The sequence below is a fragment of the Oncorhynchus mykiss genome, chromosome 18 (genome assembly GCF_013265735.2).
Source record: "Oncorhynchus mykiss isolate Arlee chromosome 18, USDA_OmykA_1.1, whole genome shotgun sequence".
Taxonomy (NCBI): domain Eukaryota; kingdom Metazoa; phylum Chordata; class Actinopteri; order Salmoniformes; family Salmonidae; genus Oncorhynchus; species Oncorhynchus mykiss.
Genome location: NC_048582.1, coordinates 58,962,375 through 58,972,539, shown reverse-complemented (window position 1 = coordinate 58,972,539; position 10,165 = coordinate 58,962,375). Strand labels below are relative to the sequence as shown.

Sequence of the window (10,165 nt, the reverse complement as noted above, 5' to 3'; positions counted from 1 at the left end):
AATGGAAGATTTAAAAACATTTAGGATATTTTTTAGAACTTTCTGGTGAGAATTTTCATTTTTTTGTCTTCTTTTACCTGCTCAGGAACTGTCAAATAAAACGGTATGTGATGGGAAACAGCAATGTGCACTGTCCCACTCCCTATCAACTAAAGAAAAATGTAAAAACGACATAAAAAAAACGATTTGTGTTAGTTTTCCATATCCCTCATCCCAACTTTTGTCACTCATTCGTTTGTATTTAATTTTTTGTAAATACAAAACAATCTATTTTCTGAGATAAGGTCAGCAGACTTTGCTCTGCACGAACGTGTGCACTGATCTATCTATCTCGTGAATTACCAGCTCATGACCCCAATTTAGCCTCCCATGATTTGTCAGAGAAGTATTGTCTCTTGCATCGTAACTACTGATACATTCCAGTGATTGTAATTTACATCGCAGTATGGGGTAGAATAGGCAGAGCATTATGGACAACTTTATAGGAATACCCTGTTGGGAGTTATAGCCACCTGCTTATTCAGACTCAATGCACAATAGCCTAATTGCTCTTCAGTGGAAGGCCCCGCCACGGGATCTCCAAAATGAATATGTAGATGTTTTTGTTTTATAGTAGAAGATCAAAGGCGCATTATCATAGTCTTCGCGGATTAAAGGGTTCTTCTAATCAGTTGCAGCACCATATTAGCCAACACTCAACCCAGGAAAACGTTTACGCGGGGAGCCTACATGGGAAATAGGCCTGTTATTGCCACATGGTTTCTGTTTTATATCACCCACCTGTGTGTGTGTCAAATAACGGCTAATGTAATCATTTGTAATAAAACAACGTAATAATGATGATGATACTATTTATGTAGGTCTATAAAATAATAATATTAACCACAATAATAATAGACTACAAATAATTTATTCAAAAGGAATCTTATGTGAATATATATGTGAAATTGTAACATATTGTTTTGTGATGTAGACTGCAACAGCGGAGAAAATATACATTTAGCAGTTACTTTTTGGGCACCATTGACAGTTCTAAGATATACGCACACATGGGAATTTGTTTATCCTAAATATGTCATGCCTAACAACAGTGGCCTCTGTGTACAAGATGACATGCAAACCCATCATTCGACTCCATTACATTTCTCATCTGACAAATTGTGCCAATGCAGACCAAAGCTAGAAGCTGCAATTCTGAGGTGTTGCTTCTCATTCGTTCAGCTGAATTCTTAATTCTTATATGATTTATCTATTGTAAAAAGTTGTTGTCCATGCCTATACGTGTTTGTGTCCATTTTTTACTTTTTGTTTTTTGTTTTAGTTTTTCAGTTGCACATAATAGGCTGTGAATACATACTATCTTCAAGAATGGCAAAAAATGACTATTTACAGTATGGATATCGAGGATGAAAGACATCCCATACGACATCGTAAATACAACAAAAACGACGGCTATGATTAACACACGAAGCCTACCTCTCCAATTATATTTCAGGAGGTTTGGAAATTAATTATTGCCTTTGAAGTACATTAGAAGGCTGTGTGATTTGCAAGTGTTGAACCGAAGGCCTCACTCGATGTGGCTGCAAACGAAAAAATTACTAAATGAAAAAAGGGATCACGGGAAGAAAAAGGGTATCTTTGTTTGCCCCCCTTTGTTTACCAGGACGATTTTTTTTCTCCATTTTACTAATTCATTTCAATGCCTTTCAAACTGGAAAATGGAAATTGCTCTTGCCCTCTATTTCGGCAGCAGCGTCCTGGCAACAGAGCAATTTTCTATCATCAGGGATAAACGGCATCGAACAGTATATTCTGATAAAAAAGCCCATGATTGCTGGCCTTCCTGTCTGTCATCTCTCTGCGAAATCCTCTCCTTCAAACCCGAGCTGTGTGCTGTCAGATCTAATAATGTTGCGTATTAAGTCGAGAGAGAGAACAAGCACTAAAGGGTAAGGAAGCCACGGCGTTCTTATTTGTCCCAGTCGAAGATAAAAGGTGTTCGGCATTGCCAGCAGCTTCATTTCGATTAATTGCGGCGTAGACATCTTGTTGGAAATAAATCGTCCAATTTGTAAATTAGTGATAGGCCTGACTCATTAGACTTTCTGTAAAAACACTGTGCACTTGTATATACGTCTCTGAGATAACATTAGGCCATATTGTTTGAGATTAATTTTGTATTCGCATAACCAATAAGAAAGGCCATGACATAAAATGACATGTTATCATCAGTATGTTTTCAATATTAGCAAGACATTCAATTGAAATCCACCTATAAACCATTAGAGAAAGTCAACCTCATCATAAATTAATTTGATAAAAAATGCGATTTTTTTTAGGTTTGTTTTTGCAGGTACAATAGCTCTAGTATCTTTGTCAGTGAACATTAATCCCCACAATAAAACAATGCATTCTGAGTGTTTCGCTTATTCACAATTAGGAGAAAATGATCAGAAAATCGATTTATTGGTGCTTTCAGTTGTTCGTTCGTTCATTTCCAATGCTCAGTCTATATTTCAGCTTCAAACTGTCTTAGTCAACGTAGTAATCATTTTAAAAAAGTAAACATCGAGTGTTTCCACAAAATGCGAGAAAAAGAAAACAGGCGAGATTAATTAAAATGTTGTGTATGAGTCACCTTTTTAGTGCAGTAGTTTCGACTGTTTTGAATGAAATCCATTTGACTATGGAGGCTAATGGTGCAGTTCCTTGTTTATTTGTCATAATTGAGGCCAAAACGAGTTACTTTTTTTCGACATCACTCATCGCCAGTCGGTCTAGTTGTAGCCTATAGGCCTTCACCTATCTTGCTGTGGTATGCTCTTAGAAATGGTCATGTATGGGTTGAGTTGCACTTGCTGCATTATGCCTATATGATTCTGACATTGCTCGTCCAAATATTTATATATTCTTAATTCCATTCCTTCACTTAGATGTGTGTGTATTGGGTATATGTTGTCGGAGTTAGAAACACAAGCATTTCGCTACACTCGCATTAACATCTGCTAAACACGTGGATGTGACCAATACATTTTGATTGATTTTGATTTGATTCTGATGACTGAGAAATAACCATTGACTTCCGTTGAAATGAGGTCAGATCAGTGTAGTCTATTCATTTCAACATGCAAATAACCAGCAATCACTGTTGTTTTGTTAATATGACCGTGATATTACGTGTGGACCACAGGTGGCTGGAGACACCTTAATTGGGGAGGACGGGCTCAACGTAATGGCTGGAACGGAATAAATTGAATGGTATCAAACACTAGTTTTCCATGTGTTTGATACCATTCAATTCCATTCCATACCATACATTATTATGAGCAGTCCTCCCCTCACCAGCCTCCTGTGGTGTGGATGCCTAGATGATTTACATTCCACACTTTTACGCACATTCGTTTTGCTTAAAAGCTCGTAAAAGTGTTAGAAGGGGTAGCGCTGCTATGAGCAAACAAGGAACGCGGTCTGGTGATGTATGGGGAACGGTAAACTCAGATGCTACCCGTCTGATTTGTATTGCACTGTTACAGTTAGACAGCTGCGTGTGGCATCCATCTACGTTCGCTTTCCCCACGCCACTTCCCACACACTGCAGCTATGGAAAAGCATCGACGTCTTTAAGTCTGTTGGGTTTGAGTTCTGGAGAAGAGAGACACTTTTAACTGCTTCTGCTAGACTGGCAAGTCCCCACGCCCCAAATGCTCCTGAAAGCAGAGCTCTCTACAAGCAGAGCTCAATGAGGTGGCTTGCCAATAGCTGTTAGAGCGAGCTACCGCAAAGTCCCAGCACTTGGCAGAAATATGAATGTTTTTAGTGCGGGCTACATGTTAACGTTCAAATATGATTAACATGTGTATCCATTTTAAACACCGAGACGCAAAACGCCACAAATACACGTGACACAAAGACCGACACAGTCACACAGATATACACACACACACGCGCGCGCGCAGGTACATGTACATACACATAGTTCCTTTTAGAAGAGACTTATAAGACAATATGCCTTTACTAATCATTATTGACAGTAACCACCGTTGTTGTTGTTGTTATTATTATTATTATTATTATTATGTTATATCCATATTGTGTGTTATGTTGCTCCAACATGCAGCCTATTTTTGCGTAGACTAAGTAACTCATAGCTCATGCAGTTCCAGTTTAGGAATCCCATGCCTATTCCCAGTGGTTTGATGTTCGAGTTATTTTAGAGTCGTCTTTCACAGCTTGAATTAAATACCACTTCTGTAAATCATCACAACCATTGATTTGACGGTGGAGGTCAATCGCCTACTCAGGAAAACTAAAATACTTTTTCATAGCTGCCATTTGTTCATTTGAACATTTCCCATTAACTTTTGGTACATTTGCGGCATAATCTCCTCTGAATCAGGCCAAAAAAATTGAACTATAGCCTTTTAGGCCTTGAACAGAGAGCAATATATGTAACCAGGTCTATGTATGTATGTATGTATGTATGTATGTATGTATGTATGTATGTATGTATGTATGTATGTATGTATGCTTTATAAAATTGCACAGCATCAATATAAGCAAATATGTTTCCTCTCAAAATAATACATGATGGTAATAACAATTGTATACATTGATTGCATGTGCAGCCTACTACTAAGAAATATAAATCGCCTCAAGACTCTTTCAAAATGCGAAATGTTATGTTTATGGGGAGGGGGGATAGCCTACGTCCATCATAACACTGTGTCTTCAGACCATTTAAAACAAACAAAAAAACAGTGATCTTCATTATTTTCACCACTTCAATTAATCTCCATTGGTGTACAGCTTCCTTTCGCGCCTGCGGGACACGCTAGGCTACACTTCCACATTACACAGAAACCATGTTCGGAGGTCATTAAACTGTCACGGTAGGTGATTATGCTGCGGTCTCCAAAAGGTAATAAACTATGATGTCTCAACTAATCAAGTACCGAGATAGTAAAGCATGCAAGTAACAGCACAGAAAAGCCCATCAACGTTTGCCTTGTGCCATTCGAAGCCGATTATAAAAAGGTATGGATCTGGTTTCTCTCCTGCGTGTTGAGGTGGAACTCGGGATGAGACATTCTTTGTTAGATCATTCAGGGATGACGACGTCTAGGCTAATATACCTGTTCTAAGTCCCATAAGGTTACTAAGAATTGCATTGATTCCTACCTTATTTAATGTATCGAAACAAATACATAAATCCCTATGTAGCCTTAACAAACAAAAATGTGTAAAATCCATCATGCAGAAGACATGGTATCTTACCTACATTACTGATGTCCATATAGAAGTAACCTTAAAATATTTCGTTTTCATATGAAAGCCTTGGTTTAAAATCCAATATTAAAAGGCATTTTATATATTTCACATCTACCAACTGTCTCTGTGCTTCTCTCTTGGTCCACTGCTGGAAAATGATTATCCGGCTGGGTTGTGCACTTTTTAAATCCCCCAAAGTAAATAACAAGCCTGGCAATAATAGCAAGGTACCAAGTTCTTGTTATAGAAAGGGAGAACATTGAAACTAAACGCTGCATTTAGACAACCATTTTTGATAAGAGGATAATTGAGGCGATACTGGCGTATAATTAGGGGATAATTTATGCTATATTCAGTTTTATTCCACCTTCCCAAAACAAACCCAGTCCATAATCATTACAGGCGAAATGTTCTTAATTTTATAGCTCCAATTTAAATAAAGTGTGGTGGTTAATCAAAGAGGTTTTAGTTATAACTGATTGCGACCATAATTGCTTTTTCATCACCATTTTGAAATAAATTAATCGCACACTATGAAGAAAAAAAACGCGTTGACAATGTTTTTTTAACGACAGGTTTTATGAAAGTAGAATTGGGAGATGTATTATTGCATTTGCATTGATAGTTTATATTGCAACAGAATTTGCCAAACCGCACTGTATAATTTGCATATATTTCCGACTGTAGGCTATCACGCATCTTATTTCAAAAGGGATAAATGATACTGTCAGTTTACCACGACATCCATCCTTCCTATCTGCAATAGAGTGTTTTTGTCATCTTGTTGATTCGTCGCATGCAATTGTTCTTCCAATAACCTAATGATTACGACGGTATAGAAATGGTGTAAGTATATTTCCAGGGTGATGATATGGTGTGTTCAAATGATATTAGTTCCTGAGGCTAAATCAAATTGGTGTGGGATACGTTTTGCGTAATTTGAGGTTGAGGATTAATCCTTAAACAAATGGACTATTCCAAAGGGCTGGCATAATTATTATACCTTGCGTTTGACTATATTCTCCGTATGAATTATGAGGTTCTCCCACCATAGTTGTGGCTGTAGTGGGAGCTGGTAAGGTGGGTTAACTCACACTGAAGAATAGTGAAGCACACAACTGATGACGTTGGGTTGAATGACCAATCGGAAGGCGTTGCCCTTTGGAGACAAACCATTTTACTTGTAGTGTCTGCATCAAGTCTGGAAGCAAGGATTCAATTTTAACAGAATCCACCTTAAATCTCTGCATTAACTTATGCCCAACTTGCGCCATACCAAGTAAGAATACCAGAGGAGAAAAAAAATCGAAGTAACTGAGTAATTCGGGTCTTAATAGGACAATATCTGTTCGCTGAAGAGAGAGACAACAACACAGCGAGAGAATCCATTTGGACTTGAGAGAGGGGGCGAGTGCTCTCAAGGCAGAACATTTGATGATGACCATGACTACGATGGCTAACGGTCTGGAGGCTCAGGACTCGTCCAAGTCGGCTTTCATGGAGTTTGGTCAGCAGTCTCACTCACAACAGAGCTCTCCGTCGATGGCTGCCAGCCACTACCCGCTGCACTGTCTCCATTCCGGGTCGCACCCAGCTCACCATCAGCACGATAACTCTCCGTACTCCGGCAACAATTCTTACAACAGGTCGCTACCGTACTCCTACGTGAGCCACCCCCACCACAGCCCGTACCTGCCGTCCTACCACAATAACACCACTGGCGGTCAGACAAGGTTAGACGGCACAGGTAAGATGCTTTCCCATTCATGACAAGAAATATGCTCAATGTCGTTTTCATCGTGCAGCGATAACAAAGCAAGTTACATATATATTTTTCTAAAATCGGCCAAGTAAAAGATAAAGCACAATAAACGTCCAGCAGACGGTTGAATGGAAAACTAATTTCAAATTGTATCTGAATGACAATTTATATGTTGCCTATTTTTTCTATATTATATTTAGTTCATGTTGTCTCTTTTTGTTATAGATCCTATTCTATGGCCATTCTTTGCACAGGGTATAATGATAATGACAAGCGAGGAATCCTCACGAATTATTCTAGGAATTAAACGGTCTATTCGCTTTGAAAGTTATAATTAACATTTAATTGGCATGTCATTACGAGCAATATCCTAAATATGACAGAAGATTCGATGATGATTACAATAAGGGTGGACTGGATTAAGCGAATGTGAGACGTGAATATGTATTAGTGGTCTGAATTTAATAGAGAAGGCCTATCATTGGTTTTCTCATATATTTTCCTTATTAGATATTTAGACATTTAAATAGATTTGGAACTATTATATTCTATTAAATTAATTATACTAGGGGAATTATAAACTAGGCCTATTTGTTGTGGAATATGTTTGTCCTTAATGGACTAACATTGCCCTTTTTTGTTGCAGAGCAGCAGAAAACCACAGTGATTGAAAACGGAGAAATTCGTTTCAACGGGAAAGGCAAGAAGATTCGCAAACCTCGGACGATTTATTCTAGTTTGCAGCTTCAAGCTTTAAATCACCGTTTTCAGCAAACACAATACCTCGCCCTGCCAGAACGCGCTGAGCTGGCTGCTTCTCTCGGACTAACACAGACACAGGTAGGCCTATTCTCAAAACATGAACTATTATACAAAAGGGTATACATTATTATATTGTTGTTGGCGCTTTATTATCATGTATTATTATTATTTATTAGTGTTATTAGTAGGCCTATTAATATTGTTATTATTGTTATTACTACCCTATACGCTAAAATTGGTCTGGGTATTGTGTTTTTGTTGTTGACCAATTTAGGATTCCTTCATAATATTTACTTTTTTTTTAACCTATCAAATCAAATCAAATCAAATATAAATATTTAGCAGATGTTATTTTGGGTGTAGCGAAATGCTTGTGTTCCTAGCTCCAACAGTGCAGTAATATCTAACAATTCACACAAATCTAAAAATAAAATAATGCAATTAACAAATACATACATTTTAGGACGAGCAATGTCGGAATGGCATTGACTAAAATACAGTAGAATGGAATACAGTATATACATATGAAATAAGTTAAGCAATATGTCAACATTATTAAAGTGACCAGTGATTCCATGCCTATGTATACAGGGCAGCAGCATCTAAGGTGCAGGTTTGAATGTAGGCCTGCGCGAATGTATTGTAGTAATGTTATGTAGGCCTCCTAACTCATATTCAACATATCAGTTGGTCTATAAGCCTATTTATAAAAATGTTAATAGATGAATAAATACATTAATGATATAATCGTTATCTGTCATCTGGTCTTCAATTCCTTCCTGCCATCTTGTGCAGGTAAAGATATGGTTCCAGAATAAAAGGTCAAAGTTCAAGAAGCTGCTGAAGGCAGGTGGCAACCCGCACGAGAGCGACCCTACTATGCCTGGTTCCATCGGCCTGTCTCCCCGCTCTCCAGCAATTCCTCCAATATGGGACGTGTCAGCGTCCAGCAAAGGGGTTAACATGGCGGCCAACGGCTACATGCCCGGGTATTCTCACTGGTACTCCTCCCCACATCAAGAGACAATGCAGAGATAGACTGCGTAAAGGGCGGGAAGGCCCGAGGTCTGACTCAAGACGTTCGAACCTTCATAGTTTTACCTGCACAATTGATTTCCGTCAGCCTCGAGACAAAAGGGGTGCCCCGTTCGAACAGAGAGATTCATTGGAGACAGGGTCGGCTGCTTTTGATGGATACTTGAGGGCAAAGACTGTGATATGACACACCCTAAAGGAACGAAACGTATTAATTTACCAATGACTGTTCAGTGGGATTGCCTTTGTTGCTTTCATTCATGTAAACATTTGACTGTCAATATACCAAAAATATCACTGACATTCAGCCCGTCACTTGGGCACAGAATGGACAACACTCACGAGTTTTTTGCGGGTTCAACATGATGCCATGATATATTGTTGAAATCTTAACTGCTCTTTGACTGTGTTTTTTTTTCATGCAAAACAAAGCAATCTGTCTGTCTGTAAATATATTCTTCGATTTTAGTTGTACATTCACTTTTATTTTTTGTCTTTCATAAATGGATTAATCCATGACTTAAAACAAAGTATCGTGTTTTGTACTGCAATATGAAGATGGTTGATATGTGTAAAAATGACTGATGAATCGTCCCTTGTCAAGATGTCATATGGACGTTCTAAAATGTAGGTCCCATATGGTTTTTCATGAAAAAGTTACAGGCTATTCGTCATAACATTATGTTTCCTCTTTATAAAATAGACATTGTCAATGCACTGCAAACGAACAAAATTGTCAATATATATTAAACAACACCAGAGGAAATGAACTTACCCTGCTCCCCTCTCTCAATTTATCACGAAAAAGATGGTAGCTCCTTGTCCTGTTAATCTTGTCATTTCTGCCTCAATTATTAGAAGTATTGACACAATGTTTTTCTCCCCTCTGCCCGTCCTAATGCAAGACGCTAAATGCCAAGCTCCACGGGATCGATCTTGAACAAAGCATCCAGCTGCAGTTCCGTTCAATATGAAGGAGATATTTGGGACAATTTATGGGTTTTATCCAAGTGAGGCTTTTTTCCATTCTCATAAATGCAGGCATAATTAGGGTAATTTTTGATGTAGCCCGCTGATTACAGCGTTTTTACCGTCAAAGATAATTACCTGTAATTTTCTACCACTTTTAATACTAAAAGGCATCTTTATTTGGATTTGAGGTAGCACAGACGCGGAACAAAAGAGGAAAATTATTCGGTTATTCATATACAAATTGCTGAGAGCAGTGAACAGTTGGGATATTATCAGAAATTACAATGTAAAAATAAAAGAGAAAGTGTCTGCAGCTGTCAAGTCGTGAATGCCCCACTGGCACAGTATACCTGCATGGGCCCC

At 38.2% G+C, this 10,165-nt stretch overlaps 1 protein-coding gene across 1 annotated transcript; it reads left to right on the top strand.

Annotated features, from left to right (window-relative positions):
- The first annotated feature begins 6,408 nt into the window (after nucleotides 1-6,408).
- dlx6a (distal-less homeobox 6a) lies at nucleotides 6,409-9,596 on the top strand. The gene is made up of 3 exons (XM_021572631.2): nucleotides 6,409-7,018; nucleotides 7,680-7,873; nucleotides 8,591-9,596. Exons 1-3 carry the CDS (start codon nucleotides 6,706-6,708, stop codon nucleotides 8,831-8,833), a joined length of 750 nt encoding a protein of 249 aa, XP_021428306.1. The 5' UTR covers nucleotides 6,409-6,705; the 3' UTR covers nucleotides 8,834-9,596.
- Nucleotides 9,597-10,165: the final 569 nt, after the last annotated feature.